Below are 24,544 nucleotides of genomic sequence, written 5' to 3'. Positions count from 1 at the left end.
TGCTTAAAAACCTTTAAATGGCTCCTCACTGGTTTCAAGATAAAATATCAGATCTTGGGGCACCTGGGTGGTGCAGTCGGTTAAGCGTCCGACTTCAGCCAGGTCACGATCTCGCGGTCCGTGAGTTCGAGCCCCGCGTCAGGCTCTGGGCTAATGGCTCAGAGCCTGGAGCCTGTTTCCGATTCTGTGTCTCCCTCTCTCTCTGCCCCACCCCCGTTCATGCTCTGTCTCTCTCTGTCCCAAAAATAAATAAATGTTGAAAAAAAAAATTTAAAAAAAAATATCAGATCTTTATTGCAACATACATTTCAGCATTTCATGACTTGGTCCTGTCCCTGCATCCAGCTTCATATATCTCTTCTTACCCTAACCTATGCTCTTCTTCTACAGCCTCTGTTATTTTAACTAATAATAGTTACCATCTGTTGAATACTTACTTTCAGTTAGAAACTATGCTAAATGCTTTACATCAGTATTTCTCAGACTTCTCTGATGAGGCATATCACCCCGGATCCTTGATAAAACTAACAGTTCCTGGGCCTTATCCAAGACCCGCTGAATTATGATATTTAAGGAATGAGTCTAGGAAGTTATATTAAAACACACACACACATTCACAGAACTAGAACAAACGACTCTAAAATTTGTATGGAATCACTAAAGGCCAAAGGGCCAAAGCAACCTTGAAAAAGAAAAACAAAGCTGGAGGCATCGTAATTCCAGAATGCAAGTTATATTCCAAGGCTGTCGTGATCAAGACAGTATGGTACTGGCACAAAAATAGACACATAGATCAATGGAACAGAATAGAAGACCCAGAAATAATCCCACAACTATATGGTCAATTAATCTTTGACAAAGCAGGAAAGACTATGCAATGGGAAAAAGACAGTCTCTTCAACAATGGTGTTGGAAAAACTGGATAGCAACATGCAAAAGAAATAAACTGGATAATTTTTTACACCATACACAAAAATAAATTAAAAATAAATTAAAGGGCTAAATGTGATACCTGAAATCATAAAAATCCTAACAGAAGACATAGATAGTAACTCCTTTGACATCAGCCATAGCAACTTCTTTCTAGATATGTTCCCTGAGGCAAAAGAAACAAAAGCAAAAATAAACTATTGGGACTACACCAAAATAAAAAGCTTTTTCATAGAGAAGGAAACAATTAGCAAAACTAAAAGGCAACCTACTGGATGGGAAAAAGTATTTACAAATGACATATCTAATAAAGGGCTAGTATTCAAAATATATGAATAACTCAAAACTCAACACCCAAAAGCCAAATAATGCAATTTTTAAAAAAAGGCAAAAGACACGAACAGACATTTCTCCAAAGAAGACATACAGATGGCTAACAGACACATGAAAAGATGCTCAACATCACTTACCATCAGGGAAATGCAAATCAAAACCTCAATGAGATATCACCTCACATCTGCCACAATGGCTAAAATCAAAAACACAAGAAATAGCAGGTGTCAGCAAGGTTGTGGAGGAAAAGGAACCCTCGTGCACTGTTGGTGGGAATGTAAACTAATACAGCCACTGCGGAAAACAGTATGGAGGGTCCTCAAAAAGTTAAAAATAGAACCACTCTATGATCCACCAATCGCACTATTGGGTATTTACCTAAATAATACAAGAATACTAATTCAGAGGGATATGTGCACCTCTATGTTTATAATGGCATTATTTACAATAGCCAAGGTATGGAAGCAGCCTAAGTATACATAGTATAAGTATACAAAGAAGATGTGATATATATATATATACATATGTACATATATATGTGTATATATATGTGTATATATATGTATATATGTACATATATGTGTATATATATGTATATATGTATATATGTGTGTGTATATATATATGTACATATATATATATTCAGCCATAAAAAAGAGTGAAATCTTGCCAGCTGCAATGACATGGATAGAGCTAGAGAGTATAATGCTAAGCAAAATACATCAGTCAGAGAAAGACAAACACCATATCATTTCATTCATATGTGGAATTTAAGAAACAAAACAAATGATCAAAGGAAAAAAGAGAGAGACACAAATCAAGAAACAGACCCTTAACCATAGAGAACAAACTATACCATAGGGGAAGTGGGCAGGCGGATGGGTTGAATAGGTGATGGGGATTAAAGAGGGTACTTGTTGAGATGAGCAGCGAGTGATGTATTGAAGTGCTGAATCACTGTATTGTACACCTGAAACTAATATAACTAATATGTTAACTGAAATTACAATAAAAACTTAAAAAGCCAGAAAAGATGTGGTAAACACACACACACACACACACACACACACACACACACACACACAAACACACACACACACCATGCTGACTTATCATTTGAGAAGTTTGGGAAAATACTTTACATGAATTTTCATTTAATCCTCATAAAAAGTTAATGGGACAAGAACCGTTACTAGTGTCATTTGTAGATAGAAAAACTAGGGTTTAAGGGAAGATATTATTTGTTCACATACACATAGTTAACTGATTGTCATCATTATAGTTTGAATTTAGGCATCCAATCCCAGAATTTACACCACTGCTATTCCATGATTTTTCACTTTTAGTCAATACATGAGCTCTGTTCACTCTCAGTTCTTTGTGCCTCTTCTGCCCTTTGACTTGGAGAGTTATGCTCCCTTTTTTGCCTGAAAAACTATGATTAATACCCATTTAACTCAGACTGAAGCTTTGATTAATCAACCCAGTCTGGCTCTGTTGCCTTCCTATGAACCATTCTGTTAATATAGCACTTCATCATCTATATCCTTATCTGTTTCCCTACCAGACTATAAACAGTCACATCTCAAGTCCTTCTGTGTCCTAACTCTAGCAGAGTCCATGATATATAGCAGGTATGTGATAAATATCAGCTGAATGAATTAAAGTATAATAAGTCATGTTAGGTGCTCCTGGGTGGCTCAGTAGGTTAAACGTCTGACTCTTGATTTCTGCTCAGGTCATGATCTCACAGTTCGTGAGATAAAGCCCTGCGTCTGGTTCTGCACTGACAGCATGGAGTCTGTTTGGGATTCTCTCTCTCCCTTCTCTCTTTCTCTCTCAAAATAATAAACAAGCAAGCAAACAAACAAACATTAAAAAAAAATCACATTAGCCTGGCAGTACCTGGGGTTTAGGTGCTGTAAATGAATGAAGCCAGGGTCACTCTAGAAAATTATTTTTAGAATAATTTAGAATTATTCATAGAATCAGGCCATGGCTCTATTGAGCTCGACTGTTTTCATTCTAGGAGTGTCTTAAGAGAGATGGGATTGAAAACCCAACCCATTTCTTTTGAAGTTCAAAGACATTAATCATATGTGATATATTACTGTAGCCCTGATCAAGACCACATGATAGGAAAAGACAATGAAGGCCCCAGAAAAAGACAGTGTTGTCAGGGAAAGCGGAGTCTAGGCTGTTGATGTGGACTCAAAACCAGAGTTTGGAGAACCAGTGGGGAGTTGTGACAAGGGCTCACAGCACCTGTGATCTAGCCTCCCAGTGCTGTGGACACCCTGTGAGTGTGAAGTAGAAGGAACACATGGATGGAAGTAGTACTTTCACTTGTTCTTTTTTTTTTTCTAATGTTTATTCATTTTGGAGAGACGGGGGGGGTGGGGAGAGTATGTGCATGTGAGTGGAGGAGGGGCAGAGAGAGAGAGAGAGAGGGAGACGGAGGATCTGAAGCAGGCTCTCACTGACAGCAATGAGCCCGATGTGGGGCTCAAACTCATGAACTGTGAGATCATGACCTGATCTGAAGTCCAATGCTCAACCAACTGAGCTACCCAGGTATCCTCTTTCACTTGGTCTTAATGCAACAGGTGGAGTTCTATGGTGTTGACAGTCATTAACACTTTCCAAATAGGAAGCCTGGTTAGGTCCCCAACAATATAGACTAAAAATCTATGTATTGATTTCAGCAAATGGTAATGCTGAGGCTCCCCTTTCAGCAGCGGTAGGGAAAGGACTGGTCTCAACATAAGTGGCATTTCCATGGCTAGCCATGACGTCTGTGTTCCACTACTGGGGACAAGGAGTGACCATACAGGAAGGCAAGACCAGCAGGGGAAGCTGTCCCGAGATTAGCAGACACTGTATCTGTGTATGAGTGTTGCATGCACTTTAGTTAGACCTTTCCTAGTTATTAGTTGAAGGCAAGGAATGAGAACTGATTCACAGACAGGTGTAAGATATACTGGCAATCCTTAAGAGTGCTGACTCAGGGCAAGAGAAACATAGGCAGACTAGATTTCCCCTTCATTTGACATGTTTGGGTTTGGTGTCATAATTTAGTTGTTAAAGAAAATGTTTGGATCAGAGGTTGTTGAGGTCTGAAAACCTGGATAACAGAAATCTATAATAAAAGTGAATAAAACAGATCTTCAAAAATATGAAGCCTTACCCCAATCATGCTAAGGACAGTCACATGCAGTCATGAAAATTGAGACTGTACAGAAAACAGAGAAGGAACATGTTTTATTTGAGACAAATTTTATTTGAAACACAAGCTTTATTTGAAACAAAAGCTTTATTTAAAAAGGGATTTATTTGAAAAAGTTTTATTTGATACAAAACTATTTGTAGGCATTCTGGAGCCTCTCATATACAGGCAAAAGAAATTAGATCACATATGCAATAGAGCAGAAGAAATGCTTTATTTGGAAAGGAAGAAACACTGCTAAAACATCTAAAATGTTAGCATTGTATATGATTATGAGAAAAGGAAAACCCTTCTGATAAAGAGGGCATGTTCATGAAAGAAATTAATATGTAAATGACATAGATCATAGTCTGTGAAGACAACCTTGCCGTATCTTACAAAATACACTCATTGGAATCTTACTGAAATTGTAGACAGGAGATTCAGTTTGTGTCCTGGATACACTGCCTTAAGATACGAAGCCTTGACATTACTACATCCCAGTCAGCATAAGCTCCTTCCAGATGGCGGGATATCTCAGTTCCTGCTTCATAGCTACGTCGGCCATGAAGTAAGCGCCAGTTATCAAAAGTAATCACATCACCTAGACAAAACATTTTTTAAATATGAATAATCATGTGTTTCAATGATTTGCAGAGCTAGAAAATATAAAATGCAAAATAACATGGATATTTTGTTCACATCAAGAAATAGTATGTTTCTTTTTTTTCTGTTGTTTTTGATGTTTGTTTTATTTGTTTCAAGTTTTTATTTAAATAAAAATGAAAAAGTTAACATATATCATAATACTGGTTTCAGGAATAGAATTTAGTGATTCATCACTTCCATATAATACCTGGTGCTCATCACAAGTGCCCTCCTTAATCTTCATCACCTACTTAACCTGGCGACCCACCCACCTCCCCTCCAGCAACACTCATTTTGTTCTCTCTAGTTGAGAGTCTGCTTCTCTCTTTCCCCCTATGTTCTTCTGTTTTGTTTCTTCAATTCCACATACAAGTGAAATCATATGGTATTTGTCTTTCTCTGACTGAAAATTGTACATTCATTTTTTCACCCAATCAGATCATTGAATGCAAACTGCTTTAGACCTTTTGACATTTATAGTCCAGGCTTCTGTAGACACTTTTATAATTTTTACCTAAAATATTATCTTTAAAAAATGTTTATTTATTTTGAGAGAGAGAGAGTGCACATGCACATGCACACATGAGCGGGGGAGGGGCAGAGACAAAGAATCCCAAGCAGGTTCTGCACCGTCAGCACAGAGCCAGATGAGGGGCTCCATCAATCCCACGACCCTGAGATCATGAACCTGAGCCCAAATCAAGAGTCAGACACTCAACTGACTGAGCCACACAGATGCCCCTAAAATAATTATCTTTGTGTAAAACTTTGAATTGCTCTTTGTGGTTGTTATTTAGCTCTTACTTAGAAATATTTCTTTCCAAACCAATTTCACAATAAATTTCATATATTGGGAAAAAAAAGAAATATTTCTTTCCAGTTTAACAGCTTCAGATAATTATAAGGATAGTGACTTGGTCTGTCTTCTGTGTTCCTAGTATTTTGTGTACATTATTTCTGAGCCTCATAAAAATACTGAAAAGGGTGTTAGTTCCTTCTTTTCATTTGAGAAAACTGAGGCTCCAGGAAGTTGAGGGATTTGCCTAAAACTACACAGCCATTAAATGGTAGAGCTTCAATTCCAACTTCTATTTTTTGGTATTTTTCTCTCATGATATTTCCATTTTATATGTTAGTGCTCTTAAAATCAACCTGTTGTGACTGCCTATCAGTGGATTTATAGAGGTTTCCAATATTACTTTATTATGCCAAAGATCAATTAAAAAGCTAATTATGATTAGAATCTTCCCCTCAGCCAAATCAACAGCAGAGAGACATTCTGTTTTTTATGATAGATATCAAAAGCCTCAAGTTTGAGATCACTTCACTGAGTCAAGGTGGTCCAGAACAAACACCATGCTCTCTATTCCTTTATTTCAAGTAGCCGGACTACTTCAAAAAAATTGTTTTAAAGTTTATTTATTTTTGAGAGACAGAGAGAGACAGATCATGAGCAGGGGAGGGGCAGAGAGAGAGGGAGACACAGAATCCGAAGCAGGCTCCAGGCTCTGAGGTGTCAGCACAGAGCTCTAACCCAGGAGCCGTGAGATCCTGACCTGAGCCGAAGTCAGATGCTTAACTGACCGAGCCACCCAGGTGTCCGTGGCTGGACTACTTCAAGTACACTTCATTTCAGGTAGCACTATCTCTGCCAGAGCAAATAAGCTAAATGAGTAAACATTAATCCTCTACTTTAGAGAGAATCATAGGGATAATTTCATTTGTTTTCCAGGATAGAAGAATTAAGACTCAGTTTGTATTGACGGGCTATCAGGATAGAAAACCTAAGTCATCAGTCTTGACATCAGAAGTGAGATTTCATTTGGTTTATAGCTTCTCTCTCATGTATTTATTCTTTAGGTTGGAGGTTATTAAATTTTGGTGTGATTAAAGATTACCTATGAGTCTGCTAGAAATGAATATTTTTAGGGGCGCCTGGGTGGCTCAGGCAGTTGAATGTCTGACTTCGGCCTAGGTCATGGTCTCGTGCTTCGTGAGTTTGAGCCCCACATCCAGCTTGCTGCTGTCAGCCTGTCAGTGCAAAGCCGGCTTGGGATCCTCTGTCCCCCTCTCTCTGCCCCTCCCCCGCTTGCACTCTCCCAAAAATACATAAATATTTTGAAAAAGAAAAGAATATTTTTTAGTCTGAAGAGGCAATAGAGCAGTGGTTGGGGCCAGGAGTCTGCTATTTAACCCAGCTGGCTTCTCGCAAAGATTGTTATAAGTGTTCCACATGCCATATATGAGAGAAACTGCTCTAGATCTTGCTCTAAATGGTTAAGGTTGAAGAAAATCCCTGTGTTGAGTTTGAGAAAATGTGTTCACTGACCTGGATTCATCTTGAAAGTAACCTTGTATTCTTTACAGTTCATGAGGTCAACAAACTCCTTCAGAGCAGCATAAAAAGGCTGAACTCTTTCAACAGGTACATCAAATACAGTGTCTCTGGTTGCATTATTGAAGTTGATGCGGATCACTTGGTCTTTATCATCTAATCTATTTTTTAAAGAGAAAAAAGTTAAAATATATAAGCCATGAAGTATTTATTTACATTTCTGAGGGTCAATTTGTCTTGGGAGATGTGTCTGAAATACAGTATTAATGAATCCAGAAACATGTACAGAAGGTATTGAGGTTATCTGTGGTACAGTATAGTCCTTTGCTGTTTATCCATTCATTTAAGTTTTTTCTTTTAATTTTAAATCCAGTATAGTTATACAGTGTTCTATTAATTTCAGGTGTATGATATAGTGATTCAACACTTCTGTACATAGTGCTCATCAAGATACGTGTACTCTTTTTTTTTTTTAAGTTTACTTATTCACTCTGAGAGAGAGAGAGGGAGAGAAAGAGAGAGGGAGAGGGTGCACAAACAGGGGAGGGTCAGAGAGAGAGGGAGAGAGAATCCCATGCAGGCTCCGCACGTTAGTACAAAGCCCAATGTGGGACTTGAACTCATGAACTGTGAGATCATGACCCGATACAAAGTCAGATGCTTAACCAACTGAGCCATGCAGGTGCCTCAAAATATGTACGCTCTTAAACCCCCTCACTTATTTCACCCCTCCTCTGGTAATAGCAATTTGTTCTTTATAGCCAAGAGTCTGTTTCTTGGTTTGTCTTTCTTTTTTTTCCCTTTGTTTTGTTTCTTAAATTCTACATAGGAGTGAAATCAGATAGTATTTGTCTTTCTCTGACTTATTTTGCTTAGCATTGTGCTCTCTCTAGCTCTATCTATGTTGCAAATGGCAAGATAGCATTCTTTTTTATGGCTGAGAAATACTCCATTATATATACACACATATATCACCTCTTTATCACACCTGGGCTGCTTCCATATTTTGGCTATTTTAAGTAATGCTGCAATAAACACTGGGATGCAGTGTATTAATGTTTTTGTATTTCTTTGGGTAAATATTCAGTAGTGGAATTACTGGATCATATGTTAGTTCTATTTTTAATTTTTTGAGGAAGCTTCACGGTGTTTTCCACAGTGGCTGCACCAGTTTGCATTCCCACCAACAGTGCATGAAGGTTCCCTTTTCTCCACATCCTCACCAACACTTATTGTATCTTATGCTTTTGATTTTAGCCATTCTGACAGGTGTGATGTAACATCTCACTGTGGTTCTGGTTTGCATTTCCCTGAATATTAGTGATGTTGAGCATCTGTTTATTTTGGAGATCCATTTAGCAGGTGTTTTTTGAAATCTTACTACATAAGTGCCTGAATGTTTCAAATTAATTTAAAATAAATGTTACTGAAAGATTTCAATTAAAAAGTTGTTTTTTTTTATGTTTAGGAAAATGAATTCATTCTTCATTCTTTAAAATAGTAGCTTTTATGTATTAGAATATTTTTATGTTACAAGTTCATGGGTCAACCACTTTAAGGTTTTTAAGTATGATTTTATTGAAGCATGACTGGGAAGAAAAATCTATTTTCTAAAAGTTTGAAATGCACTGTTCTAATTCCATCCTTAGTTTATTTTTTTTATTTTTTTAGTTTTTTTTTAAATTTTTTTAATGTGTATTTATTTTTGAGACAGAGAGAGACAGAGCATGAACAGGGGAGGGGCAGAGAGAGGGAGACACAGAATCTGAAACAGGCTCCAGGCTCTGAGCTGTCAGCACAGAGCCTGATGCGGGGCTCGAACTCATGGACTGTGAGATCATGACCTGAGCCGAAGTCGGACGCTTAACCGACCAAGCCACGCAGGCGCCCCTCCATCCTTAGTTTATAGATAGGGAAACTAAGACACAGTGAAAAGAAGAATCTAGCCTAAGATGTGTTCTTTATATCTCTCTATACACTATTTATTTTAGTATATAGGCTTCTAGAAGACCAATACTCTAACTCATTTAGTGTTGTATTCTCAGCGAGCCTGGACATAATAGGCAGTTAATAAATACTCACTGCATATGCTACTCTCTATATTTTTTAAGTGTCTTGGGACAGTACCAAGGTCTTTTTAGTATTTTGGAGATAGTATATTGTGATCACTCTATCCTTCCTTAGAATATGAATCATGATCATGACAATGTAAGATAATACTACTTTTGATATAAGAATCGATACCATTATTTCTGCATTTAAGCTATTCTGGTTAGAATTGGCACAACATGAGCATTGTCTAGACACAGAAGCAAAAGGAAGAGATTTTTTTTTTAAGTTTTTTGGGAAGGTGAACTTTCAGCTAGTCCTAAAGCATTGACCAACTCTCTCATTTGTTTATATAGAAATAGGAAGGATGGATGAAAACTGAAGGTGGGCAAGGAAGGTGGCCAAGTATGGAGGGGTGTTCCTGGGCCAGCCCGGGAGGTGGTACTATGAGCCTATATGTAACTGGGACCCAGACCTGATGGGTCAAACCAAACAGACTAGCATGTGTGCCAGAGCTTGGTGACACTGCTTTGGGGTCTAGATCACACTTAGCTGACCAATCACACAGAGTGAACTGTTAACAACAAATCAGGGTACAGGAGGAAAATGTGACTGCCTATAGTATCCAAATTGTAGCTCTCTGGGTCCCTGTGCTTTGTGACTCAGATTAATATTTAATCCTTTTAGCCAAAGGCAATTGTAATGGTAAACTCTAAGAATGGGTCATTAGCTGCAACTCTTTGCTTTTTGATAGTGATAGAAAATTACCTATTGGACCCACACTGGGGAAAAAAGTGAAAGAAAGGAATTGGTTTTCAGTAAGGCTCTTGGGCTCTTAAAATGAGAATTTACATATACTGATTAAAAAACAGGAGTGCTGGGTGGGTCAGTCAGTTGGGCATCCTACTACAGCTCAGGTCATGATCTCACAGTTCAGTTCATGAGATCGAGCCCCACGTTGGGCTGTGTGCTGACAGCTCAGAGCCTGGAGCCTGCTTCGGATTCTGTGTCTCCCTCCCTCTCTGCCCCTCCGCCGCTAACGTGCTCTGTCTGTCTCTCAAAAATGAATAAACATTAAAAAACTTTTTTTTAAATAAATAAAAAAAAAAAAACCAAATATGACTGAATAGGCAAGGAGAGACCTTCTTCCTTCCCCCATCCTCTCCACACAGGTAAAGAATATTCTGTGGCTTGCAGGTTGCAGCTTTATGAACAGAGAATCAAGGAAAAGGTCCATCAGCAGAAGACTGTAGACCTCCAGGTTTGAGTGGCACAAAGGGCAGTTCTTGACCTTTCAATTTCCCTGTTCGAGTTTACATTGCGGGTTTCAGACCCTTTCAAAGTTTCTGAGAACATTTTGTCTTTTATTCCTGTCTTTGAGAATTGCCCCTGATCCTCTTTCCCTCCTCTCTCCCAGTTTTATTCTTGGTACATACAATGATAACACCCTTTGTGCCATCCTCTGTGTCACTGACAAGGATGTCACAACTTTGAACCTTCTTGGACGTCTTCCACCCAAGCCAGTCTGGTGATCTGTTTCTTTTTCACTAACACTGTAATTCCTTGATGGAAATGGTTGTGCTAGCAATGAGCTCTCCCTTTTAGAGTCCATGTGTGTATCCTCACCTATCAGTGAAAGGAATTTTGTGACTCATTAATTTAAGAAAAATCAGAACTGTATGCCCATGGACCATTGTATTACACTTTCATTTCTTTATTTCACATATATAGATAATAATAATCAATATTGTCTCTTTCTCTCTGTCTCTTTTCATTTGCCTGGTGTTTACTCTGTCTAAAAAAAGACACAAATTCATTATTTAGCATTTTTAGCAATGACATGAGGGGAAACAGAAAGCAAACTTAATTATGAGTCTAGAGAAGACATTATTCTAACGATTGAACAATGTTAGAGGAGATGATTGGTTGACATCTTGAAGATCAACCTAAAATGTCACAGTAAGCAGGAAATTCTGCATGCCACCACAGAATGAAAGGGAGGTCCCAATTCAGGGTTACATGCTGAGGAAGTGTAAAAGGCCCCCATTGATGAGGAGTAACTGGCTATAGACTAGCGATATGTAAAAGGTAAACATTTAAACGTAAACCAGCATCATGGCGACTACAGATCAGCAAAAGCAAAATGTCATCAGTGATGCCAATAAAAGAGCCCAGTGAAAGGACTCAGAGAATCATCTCCCGCACTCAGAGGTGGTGCCATGAATACTCTTCATTAGTTACAATAGTCAGTCTCATTGAGAGATGTGATATTTGATGGGATTTTTTGAATTTGTTGTGGGTAAGTCATTGTGGTATTGCCCACCACATCACATTTTATTAGGATCTGCAAGAACAATTTATTTCTCACTTAGAACTATGTTGAATCTTGGGAATTGTTTATGTTCCCTCCTTACTTTGGTCTATAGAAACTCACAGCTGAAACTGAAATCTATCATGAGTAGATGTGTTGGACTTTCTAGAATTTTGGCTAGCTAAAATTTATTCTGCCCTTTTCAGAGCCAGGCACTGCGATAAAGCAGTCTATCCATTGTCTCTATAATTCCCACTTCGATTATGTGTGGTAGGCATTAAAATTACTCCCTTTTTACCAGAAAAGAGACAGCTTAGCAAGTCTAAGTCACTAGAGCATGATCACCACACTAACAAGCCAAGGAGTGGGAATGGTGTTCATGAGACTGAATTTGTAATCACTAGGATGCACTGGTGTAGCTTAATCTGATCCTTATGATTTTTTTCCTAGTTTATTTGTTTATTTGTTATTATACTGCCTTGCACCTAACTCTGCCAGCAGCCTCCGAGATCTTTTTGTACTAGATAGAACATATACATCTCGAAAGAGTTAAAAATTTAACCGTGAGGAAAATTAAATTAATCCAAACACTCCATAGACAAAGTTCCTCAATTAATTGAAAACCCTATTTGTTTCACCTCCTGTTGTTAAAAATACATTTTTAAGTGGATTAATGTTATTCACTTGATATTCCCAAGGGATATCCCCAAGACCTTGAAAATGACCAAATTCTGGAATTTTACTATAAAAAACAACAAAGCCAAATTGCGATTCAGATGACATACACTCAACTAATGTCACTTACTTACTAAGGGTTATTTGTTCTTTTGTTTGTTTTGCCTCCATTCTCTAGCCTGCAATTATATTCACAACAAAACTGAAATCTGTTATGGGTTTTTAAGGCAATTTTTGAATAGTTAAAACCGACCTGTTAAAACTAAGACTCCAACAGTCATTTCTTCTCTTTCCCACTGTGATGACCAGACCACTCAGAGAACGTTATTCTGAACTACAATTTATTTTTGATGGCTGTCTTTCTCTGAAACCCTTCATCCAATCTGTCAGGAAAATATGCTGTTTCAACCTGCAAAATACATCCATAAGCAGACACTTCTCCACACTGCCACTACCACCATATGGTCACTCATGTTCAAGTTACCCTCACCTCCAGCCTGCTGTCCTGCAGCAGCTTCCTGACTGGTCTTCCTGTTCCTGCCTTTGCCCTTCTCCACTGTATTCAGCACAGCAGCCAGGGTGATCCATTCAAAATATACATAAATTTATCTAAGTATAAGTGTCTCTCTTCTGGTCAAAATCTTGCAGCAGCTCCCTATTTCACTAAGAGGGAAAGGCAATATGTTTTTAAACAATGGATAACAAGGCTCTACATGAGCTTAGCTCCCATCTGACCTCCTCTCTTAACATTGCTCCATGCGGGCCTCCTTGCTGTCCCTTGAACACATCAGATGTGTTCTTAAGGTCTTTAGGACATTTGCTCTAGCTGTTTCTGGAAACTGCTCCTCTTCTGAGCAAACTCCTTTACTCCTCTAAGTTTTTGCTCAACTATCACCTACTCAGTAAAGCTTTTCCTCACCACATTTATGCAAGTTCCATCATCCCTAAGTCTTTGGTTCTGCAGATTCCCCTTATTCTACCCTACTACACCTGTTTTCTTAAGTACTTAAAAAATGTTTTAATGATCATTGCAATTCACTCGTTTGTTTTCAAATCTCTAATTTTCTCTTCCCCCATTAGACTTGAAACTACATGAGGGCAGGAATCTTTGTTTTGTCCACGGATGTATCCCAACTACCAAGAAGAGTGGCTGCCTTTAATAAAAACTTGTTGGATGAATAAATGAAGGTCACATGTTTATACAAGAGAGATGAGTTAGGATATTGGTGATTTGATTATTCAGTGACTTAATTGTCATATTATTTGTCTGTTTCTCCTAAAAGAACACAGACTCAACTCTAAAATTGGAAACACCCCCAAATTCATGAACTGAGATTTGATTAAATAAATCCTATCTTAGAAACACAAGGTAAGACAATTCTTAAATAAAAGGATAAATTTGTGGCCTTTGTAAGTAAATCCTTGGAAAAATTATGAGGAAATAATGTTAAATGAAAAAATAACAAAATCTTCTATATAGGGAAATATGATTTTGGTTGGCATTGATTTAGGAAGACATTGCTGGTTTTTTTTAATCAGCTCGTGAGGTTCAGGTGAGACTGACTCTGCTCCAGAGATGAACACGTAATCCAGAATGGCCAGTTGGAATTTTCTGATTTCCTGGCCATGGTGATTGCTTCAAGGATGGACTTAATTACAAATTGGGCAGTGGGTTGTAGTTTTGTTACAGCTATTGGGAAATGAGGACTTTCTGTGTGTGTGATTACCAGCTCTAAAAACAATGAAAATGTAGGGCTTCTATTGACATCTTTGAAAATTAGGCCAACACAGAGGACGGCAAAGCTATAAGATGAAGAAAAAAGAGATCAATATCAGATGATGTTGTTTAACATCAGATGATGTTGGATCTACCTAATTTGAGTTATATTCTCTCCCTTCTGGCTGAAAGGATTTTGACTAGTACAATCCTAACTGATTATAATTCTGTAGAACCTGTATTTAAAATAAAAAAATCAAGTGTAGGGGCGCCTGTGTGGCTCAGTCAGTTAAGCATCTGACTTGGTTTCAGCTCAGGTCATGGTCTCGCATTTCATGCATTTGAGCCCCGCATCAGACTCTGTGCTGACAGTGCAGAGCCTGCTTGGGATTCTCTTTCTCAATCTCTCTCTCTCTCTCTGCCCCTCCCCCACTTGCTCTCTCTCAAAATGAATAAATGTAAAAATGTTTTTAAAAATCAAGTGTATATAGTTTTAGTTATTTCTCTTATATAATTAGCAAGAGATTTCATGGAATTTGATCAAGATTTTTTTTATGATGAGAATATTCTTTTTTCTTCTTTTTCCCTCTAAAATTGGATTAAACTGTTAATAAAAAGTAAAGCTCTGGAGTTAATCAAAGCTCTTCTGTTTAAGCTTTACATTTAGGTTAATGAAGTTTTTGCAGTCAGCTGTTTAACTGCTATGAGAAATGTATAAATAGTACTTACTCTATAATCTTGTGTTTGGATTGTACAGAGAAATCACAGTAATCCACTCCAATGTCTGTAAAGTCCACGAAAGTGGAAGACAAAATCTGGAATGCTCGAGGATTTTTTTCCTTGAGCTTTCGGCATACATTAAACCCATCTACAATTTCTGAATCACCCCCCGTGACTGTTTGTTTTATGCAGTGCAGAAGCTGAACCTGTGAAAAGAAATAGAGAAATGTCTTTTAAAATGATAAACACACTTTTTGACACTGTTAAAGATTCAGACAGATACGAATGCACTAAAGTCAACAAAACTTTTAAATCTCTTTTGTGTCAGCAGGCAAAGGGATTGGAGAGAAAAAGTTGCTTTTAATCAACACCCTATAGTTCAAACATTGTTTCAGCTTGAGACATGAACACAGGCATAATAATTTTCGTTTGTAAACAAAAGGCACAGATCATAATGGCTACAGGGAGTGAACACTTCATATTGGAATATTTATGTACTTCATATTGGCTTTACAGAGGTGGTGGGATTTAAACTGGGAAAAGGAGGCTGGATAAGATTTTGGACAGTTAGAGGGGCGCCTGGGTGGCTCAGTTGGTTGGGCTCCTGATTTCCGCTCAGGTCATGATCTCACAGTTTGTGGGTTCAAGCCCCATGTTGGGCTCTATGCTGACAGCTCAGAGCCTGGAGCTTGCTTCAGACTGTTTCTCCCTCTCTCTGCTCCTCCCCTGCTTGCGCTCTGTCTCTCTCTCTCTCAAAAATAAAATAAACATTAAAGAAAATTTTGAAAAGATTTTGGATAGCTAGAGCAGAATGGAGAAAGCAAATCACATGCAGTGATCATGGATATGCAAAAATGCACGCTGAACAGGATATCAAAATGTTTGGCTGCAATAGGGGGTCATGACTGAAAAGAATGTCACGACTGAAAAGAATAGACCCAGTTGAAAAGGTAACTGAAGCCCTCATCATGGCGTCTTGAATGTCAGATGAAGAATATTGGGCTTTCTCTTGGGTACAGAGGGGAATTGTTAAAGGCTTGTGAATATGGATGTAAGGTAGCCAAGACTGAGTTGAAGAATATTAGTCTGGGGGTGCACGTAGGATAAATTTTTTTAAAGGGGGGAGTTAGTGAGAAAGTTACTCCTTAAGAATTTAATGAGACAGTTCAGGTATAAGGATACAAAGAGAATGGAGATTAGGTGGGGCTATGAGAATGAATAACCCCAAGAAACACTGGGAATAAGAAACCAAAACGATAGTTATTTTTACTAAGATTTAGGGAGAAATGTTTGACATTATTTATTTTGAAAAGCAAAAAATAGTAAAATTTTAAAATATCATTTTTTGAATGGAGTTTATATGACTCCTTTTGGTAAGTTAGCATATGTGAGTGATTTTGAATACCTAATTTAGACTCAGCTTTTCTGCTAAAAGAAACGAACACTATTTAGCTGTGAAAACTTTATTCTAATTTAAATAAAAGTAAAAATCAAGTCTGACAGTTCTTGTAGAAAGAAAGAGGCAAATATGATCAAACATCAAGACCAGGAGAAGCATGAGTGGGAAAAATATCCATTTGGCTTGGTTATTTCCATAGATGGTCTAGAACGGGGCTATCCATTCAAACTTTCTGCAGTGATGGAAATGTTCTTTCTGCACTGCCCAATACAGTAGACTCCAGTCCCATATGGCTGTTGTGCACTTGAAATGTGGTCAGTGTGACTGAGGAAACTGCATTTTAAATTTTATTTCATCTTAATATAAATTAAAATTTAAATGATCACATATGGCTGGTGACTACTGTATGGGATAGTGCAGATCCAGAACACAAATCCTGCTTTCTTTCCCCAAAAGGCACAGATCTTCTCACTACTTTAAATCTTATACATACTTGTTCTCAAATTATAGTTGTACGTTTATCAATTCCTTACAACAGTCTTTAGAATTTGATACTTTCATCTCCATTTTATGGTTGAAGAAACTGAGACCCAGAAGTGAAAAAGCTGGGCAGCTAGTAAGAACGTAGCTACTACCTGGTAACACTGACATTCAAACCTTGATCTATTTGCTTCAAAATCTTCATAAAGCAAGTCCTTTCCTATAAAAGAGGAAATCCCTTTACAGGACTCCTAATAATTCAGTATTGTGTGGTGTGTGTATATATGTGCTTTGTAAACTTAAATTCCCATTTCAGGTTGACAATGCCCTTTTTTTCTGATGTTAGGGGAGCACTAGTCTAAATTAATAATGGTTCTGCCTTTAAATTGATGCCAATTTGTAGGCTTGAAAAAGTATGTACATAAGCTGACCAAGTCATCTTAGAAAACCATTTCATCACCAGGGCTATGAAGGGTCAAGCAGCATGATTAACGAGGGAGAAATGAAGCCACCAACCTCAAGTCTACCAAACTCTAAAAAGGCAAAATAATGACAGACCTCTCTCTTTGAGAGAATCAGTGTTCTTTCAATCCTCTTAGGTTTTGCCATATGAAGTCACAGAATATTTCAAATATAAATCTTTAAAACAGATCAACCGATGTCTTTTACATAGATGCAATCTTAAGAAAGAAAAAAGATGACTGATGCTGCCAGACAACACTTCCACGGCTAATTCAAAAGGTAAATAGGTGCCTGATGTGTATAAAATCCAATTTTATTTCATGTAAGTCACTCAGGACCAAAAACATTTTCTTTCTAAATGTTACTTTATGGCAGCATGTGACTTTTGGCCAAAGACAGTGAGCAAAGGAACATCCGTTTCATTAAACATGTGTCTCCTTATCTCTGCCCCACATGATCCAAATTGATGAAACTCCACTTTCAACAGGTAACTTACTATTCAGATCATTTCATCTGCACTGAAAAGAAAAGCGACTTATTCTATATGTCATAAAAAACCTCAAACTTTAGTACAAAGACCCCTGAATGATTCAAAATGGAAACTTGAACAATAGCACAAACAGGTGCCTACAATCTAATTGTTCCCGTACTACAATCTAGACATTTTAGGAATCATCTTTCATTTGAAAATCTTCTGTCAGGTCTTTTATCCTTGGATGTTTCACTTGCTGACAGAGACAGGTACAACTCTGCAGTGTTTCTTTGCCTCTTTATAGCCTGTCTATGAAGTCTCTGTTACATGAAAGGTGCTGGGTTAATCTCAAGATACAGAAAAGTGTAAGATTCAGTTCCTGTATTTGACGAGTTTTTAATGTATGACAAAGCCTATGCTCATCACATTATACCAATTATGGTAATGAGAAAGTCCAACTCAAGACCAGCATGGTGTGGTGAAAAACTATACAGAGGCCTGGATTAAGTTTCAAGTGTTCTATTAGTCAGATGTCACCCTGTGAAAGCATTTAACCTTGCTGTGTGTCATTTCACCCTCATTTCATTATTCCAACATAAAAAGGCATAATAATCTCCCTTATAGAATGTTAGGAGGGATCAAAATAATATAAGTAAAAATACTTTGAAAAAGTATAAAATGCTATGAAAATGTCAAGCATTATATTATACTTCAAGAATATTTGTAAATCACTTAAAAATGTGATTATGTAATGACTTTCCTTAGGCTTTCAATTGTAACCCAGCAATAAAACCTGAACTCATAAAAACTAGCAGATAATTTAAAAATTAAAATAGAATCTTTAGTTTTCTAGTGTAATCCAACTTCTCCAACCTGTCTTTGGTTGATGAACTGAGCTGATTAGTTTGGCTTTTAATCCCAAGTTTTAGCGAATCTCTGGGAAACATTTAGAACAAATCACATTGTGTGTCTTCACTGGCCCCTCATCTCCACCCAAAAGGTGACTATAGGACTCCTATCACTGTCATCATTTTGTCCAAAAAAATCATGTGGTGTTTTACAGTCAACAAAATAATTTAAAACATGTGAAATTAAATACTAAAACTAGCTTAGTTAACACTGGCGGGGAAAATGGGTTAACTAGGGCACGGAGAAAACTTGTTCAGTTAACATGATGAAGAAAAACAGATTAATTTTGATTTTGGCCCATTTTGCCTTCACTGGCTAGAGAATTGCTCAAAATGTCCAGTTCTGCTTACCTTTGAAGATACAGATTTCTGTGTGGATATTTCATTTAATCTCATTTAGCTATAAAAATAGGAACAAGATATCTTTCAAAGGTATCGTTCTGACCATTTATATCTTGGTTTAACAAAATGATGTTTTTGTAAATGTGTTGCTGGTTTAGTAGAATGGCAATTTTGTAAAAATGCGGTGGCAGAGCATCCTTCCAGAAATTGTCCTGGAGGGTTTGTGGCTCCATGCTAAGCATCTCCCTCCTTGAGGAGCAATCCGATACATGGGAGAGTAGATGGTTTCCAAATACAGTAAAACCTTGGTTTGCGAGCATAATTCATTCCAGAAACATGCTTGTAATCCAAAGCACTTGTATATCAAAGCGAATTTTAAGAACCATTGGCTCACTTGTGGTCATGTGACATTTGGCATCACGTACTACTCATATTGCAAGACATGCTTGTTTATCAAGTTAAAATTTATTAGAAATCTTTGCTCATCTTGCAGAACAGTTGCAGAACAAGTTACTTGCGATCCAAGGTTTTACTGTACAGCCATGGTTATTCTTCTCCTTGTATTCCCACCCCTTTGTAGTGAGTATTTGCAGCTCATAAAAGGTGGGGTTTACTTCCTCACCTTTTGAAGGTAGGCTAAACTTATGATTTCTTTAGATTAATAAAACATGGCAGAGGTGACATTGCACTGATGACTAATGTAGATCTCAAGAGGCCTTCATGTTTTGGCTTGCTCTCTGAAAATTTGCATAAGCCTGGGCTAGCCTGCTGGTGGCTAGCAGATTAAGTAGAGCAGAGGCAAGACACCTTAGGTTTTCCACACAGGTCAACCAGTTCTTAGCCAGCCCAACAGCAGAACTGTCCAGCTGGACATAGCCTGAATTATAAAAACATGTGCTAAGTAAATGGCTATTCTTTTAAGCCATTAAATTATGAAGTGGTTTTTATGCAGCAATCGTTAACTGATACAAATGATGGCCATGTGACTTTATGGGAAAACCCTCAATTTTATTCCCTGGTTTTATTTTCTCTTTTAAGTCTCTTGGGAACAGTAAATATGCAAAAAGACCTCAAGATGCACTGCTATCATAAAATTTGTCTAGGCAAAGCAAAATGTGCCAATAATTATTTCCAGAAAGAAACAAAGAAATTTTTTTTAAATACATGAAAATCTTCTCTCCCTTGGGAATGTTAGGCTATTCAAGATTTAGGTATAGACATTTTGTTTGGATTGTGCTTGAAGATCTACATAAGACAGATTAGTTAGTGAAATATATGGACTTGTAGACTCAAAATATAGAAGGATATTGGTCCTTGGCCTGCCTTGTGGAAAATATGTTGAGGCTCACCTTACCCCAGGTGGATGATGGAGGGCTGGATAATCAGTGTGAAAGCTTAGCTTCCCGGTTGTGTAAGCCACATTGTTTGCGTCAATTTTGTCTTGCACTTGCCAAGTATGTCTGTAAAATACAAGAAACATATGTTTAAACAGGCTGTCACCAAGCCAGAGGAAATGTGTTAGAATGAACTGGATACATAGGGGAAATGGAAACTTTTCATTTTATGAAATAATTACCATAATGATGTGAGCCAGGAAGAGAGCTCGACCTTTCCTTGTCCAAAGTAACCATTTCAGAATATGCATCTCCTCCCTTCTTTTCCCTTCTCCGAAGAAAAATACATTTACACATTAGTCTGTCCCACAGAGTTTATTGTAGGTTATGTTTTTTAATAGCTAAATGCATTTAAAAAGCATTTATTAAAGTGAAATTCACAGAACATAAAATGAACCATTTTATGTGTTTTTTTTTTAAGTTTATTTTGAGAGATTGAGTGAGCAGGGGAGGGGGCAGAGAGAGATGGAGAGAGAGAATGTCAAGCAGCTTCGTGCTGTCATCACAGAGCCTGGAGTGGGGCTTAATACCATGAACTGTGAGATCATGACCTGAGCTGAAATCAAGAGTCAGATCCTCAACTGAGTCATGCAGCTACCCCAAAATAAACTATTAAAGTGGACAATTCAGTGGCCCTTAGGACATTTCACAACATTGGTAACCATTACTTTTGTTTATCTAGTTTCAAAACATTTCCATAACTCCACATTGAAACCTCTTACCCGTTACAAATTTTCTTTCCATCCTGCCCTTCTCTCAGTCACTGGCAAACACCATATCATAAATCTATCTTTAAGTTTTTGGGGAGCTGCCAAACTATTTTCCATAGTGGTTGGACCACTTTACTTTCCCACTAGCAGTATGTGAGGGTTCCAATTTCTTCACATCCTCATCAACACTTGTCATTTTCTAGTTTTTGTTGTTGTTCTTGCTGCTTCTGTTGTTATTTTTAACCATCTCAGTAGGTGTAAAGTGGTATTTCATAGTTTTGATGTGTATTTTCTAATGGTTAATGATGTTGAGCACCTTTTCATGTGCTTGTTGGCTGTTTGTATATTTACTTTGGAGAAATGCTTGTTCAAGTCCTTTGCCCATTTTTAAATTGAGTATTGTGTTTTGTTTTTGTTTTTGTTTTTTTAAATTTGTACGAGTACTTTATATAGCCTGGATACTAGAGACCCTTAACAGACATGATTTACAACTATTTTTACCCCTTCTATAGATTGTCTTTTTACTTTCTTAGAAATGATATTTGATGCTCAAAAGTTTTAAATTTTGATGAAGACCAATTCATCTATTTTTGTTGTTGTGTTTTTGGTGTTGTTTCTAAGAATCCATTTCCCAATCCAAGGTCATGAATATTTATCCTAAGTTTTCTTCAATGAATTTTATGGTTTTATATCTAGGTCCTTGATCTCTTTGAGTTAATTTTTGTATGGTGTGTGAGGAAAGGGGCCAACTTCATTCTTCTGCATGTGCATATACAGTTGTCCCAGCACCATTTTTTGAAGGGACTGTTCTTTCCTCATTAAAAGGGTTCAGCATCTTTGTTAAAAATCAATTAGCCATGGATGTGTGGGCTTACTTCTGGACTCTCAGTTCTGTTCCATTAGTCTATATGTCTATTCTTATTTCCGCACCACAATATTTTGATTACTGTATGTTTGTAGTAAGTTTTTGTTTGTTTGTTTTTTATTGTTTTTTTTTTTTATTGGTAGTAAGTTTTGAAATCAGGAAGTATGAATCCTCCAACTTTGTTCTTGTTTTTTTAGGATTGTTTTGGCTATTCAGAGCCCCTTGCAATTTCATATGAATTTGAACATTGCTTTTCCATTTCTACAAGAAGGCTACTGGAATTTTGGTAAGCATTACATTGAATCTGTAGATTACCTTGGTAATAATCACATCTTAATATTTTGTCTTCCAATCCATGAATGTGGGATGTCTTTCAATTTATTAGGTCTTTTTAAATTTCCTTCAGTGTTTTGTAGCTTTCATTTTACAAGTCTTCCACCTCCTTGGTTAAAATGATTCCTAGGTATTTTATTCTGGATGTTATTGTAAATGAAAATTTTTTTAAATTTCTTTCTCAGATTGTTCACTGCTAGTGTATATAAACACAACTGATTTCTGTGTATTGGTCTTATATTCTGAAACCTTGCTGAATTCATTAAATACCTCTAATAGCTTTGTGTGTGTGTATGTGTGTGTGTGTGTGTGTGTGTGTGTGTGCACATATGCATGCATATTCTATGGGGTTTTCTATATATCGGATCATGCTATCTGTGAAGAGAGATAAATATACTTATTCCTTTCTCATTTGTATACCTTTATTTCTATTTCTTGCCTAACTGTCCTGCCCCAAACTTCCAGTACAATATTGAATAGCAGTGGTGAAAAACAGCACTCTTCTCTTGTTCCTGATCTACAGGGAACATAATTAATTTTTATTTTATTTTATTTTATTTTATAAATTTTTAATTACACTCGGATAACTATTACTCAGATCAGGAAATATAACTTTAAGCTTATATGTCCTATCCCAACCAGAATCTCTCCTCTCTCTTCTTCAAAGTAACTACATCCATAACTTCTGTATTTATCATTTCTTTGCATTTCTGTATATTTTTACCCTTGCATATGCACCATCAGACACTATGCTTAATATTTCCCATTAACAACAATTGTTAAGTCTTTCAAGTCTCTTAATCAGGTTTCCCCTCCAGCCTGTTCTTAAAATTTATTGTTTGAAGAACTTGGGAACTTGACCTATAGAGTTCCTCACAGTCTTGTCTTTGCTGATTGCATATCATGGTGTAGTTCAACATGTTTCCCTGTCCTCTGTGTTTCTAGAAAATTGGCAATTAAGTGCAGAGGCTTGGGCAAACTCTACTTTCTTTCTTTTGCAAAACTACAGATGACATTGTGCTCTTTTATTCCAAGATACAGAATTTTGAGATGTCTTTCTTTTTGTGATGTTTGTACACACTTATGCTCAGTAGCTAGATCCACTAAAGTTATTGGGGGTCTCAAATAGTGAAATACCAAATTAATAATTTCTTTTTTATTTATCAGTTGGAATACTCTTAAAAAGATCTATCTACTTTCCTTCATCTAGTATTTGGTTACTCTATGTAATAGCTTACTTAGCGATAATGAGATAAATACTTGATTCCTTCACTTTATTTACCATTTTATAATGTGATGGATTAGTCTTCTCTCACTCCAGGATGAATAATTAGTTTTTTTTTTTGAAAATAATACTATTGATGAAAATATATTAAAACTAGATAGAGGTAATGGCTTCACAACATTGTCAATGTACTAAATGACACAGGACTGTGTCAATTAACTTTAAAATTGTTAATTTTATGTTATGTCAATTTTACCTCCAGTACAAAAAAAATAGATTGGCTTAAAAGTTAAAAAGAAAGTTAGTAAAAGAACTAAGGATTACTTGCAACTCTGTGGCCAGAAAATAAACCAATATTCAGATTTTGTAAGGCTTTTCCTTTGGAAGATTGAGGCCATGTGTAATTAGAAGCAAGCTGTATTTTAAAATAAGCCAAAGCTGGTGTGAAAATTGTGTCACTATATATGCACATCATTTTATTGCTGTTATAATGTCTATTTATTAATTTATGTCCACATTTATCAAATCATTTTTCAATAAATATATGTTGAACAACTACTCTATTCCAGGCATAGTTTTAGCATTAGAGATATAGCAGGAAACAGGGAGAAAGAGAGACAAATAAACAAGTAATTACCAAATGTAGTAACAGAGATGAGTGCTATGAAGAAAATAAAGCAAGGTAAAGAGGTAAGGATATTGGGGGCCAGGAGAATATCATGGCAGGGATAATGCTTTGGGGGGTGCTCCAGAAGACCTCGAAGAAAAGAAGAAATGTGAATTTCTGGGAGATGTGTTTTAGAAAGAGGAATCTGAAGTGAAAGGTAGGATTTCTTCCCCAAGTTCTGGGATTGAGGATGAAACTAGCTATTTGGCTCCGTGTTGTTTTTTTTTTTTTAATTTTTTCCATTAAAATTTAAAATGGAAAGGCTGGTAAATCTTTCAGCAAAGTTTAAAGTACCATCTATATGTGGCCATAAGCTGGAAAGAGACCCAGTGAAAGAAGAGGAGTATATATAGCCTGCTGCAAT

At 36.9% G+C, this 24,544-nt stretch overlaps 1 protein-coding gene across 2 annotated transcripts in view; it reads right to left on the bottom strand.

Annotated features, from left to right (window-relative positions):
- Window positions 1-4,679: 4,679 nt before the first annotated feature.
- Window positions 4,680-24,544, bottom strand: part of BBOX1 (gamma-butyrobetaine hydroxylase 1) — a 58,992-nt gene continuing 39,127 nt past the window's right edge. For both annotated transcript variants that reach the window (XM_043580840.1, XM_043580841.1), the window contains exons 5-8: window positions 20,341-20,446; window positions 14,933-15,129; window positions 7,446-7,612; window positions 4,680-5,072 (exon numbers count right to left, since the gene is read on the bottom strand). In XM_043580840.1, the coding sequence (XP_043436775.1) occupies window positions 4,912-5,072; window positions 7,446-7,612; window positions 14,933-15,129; window positions 20,341-20,446 (631 nt within the window). In that variant the 3' untranslated portion in view covers window positions 4,680-4,911. The remainder of the gene's footprint in view (window positions 5,073-7,445; window positions 7,613-14,932; window positions 15,130-20,340; window positions 20,447-24,544) is intronic.

Source organism: Prionailurus bengalensis, chromosome D1 (genome assembly GCF_016509475.1).
Source record: "Prionailurus bengalensis isolate Pbe53 chromosome D1, Fcat_Pben_1.1_paternal_pri, whole genome shotgun sequence".
Lineage (NCBI taxonomy): Eukaryota > Metazoa > Chordata > Mammalia > Carnivora > Felidae > Prionailurus > Prionailurus bengalensis.
Note: the sequence above shows the minus strand (reverse complement) of the source record. Positions and strands in the feature narration are given on the sequence as shown.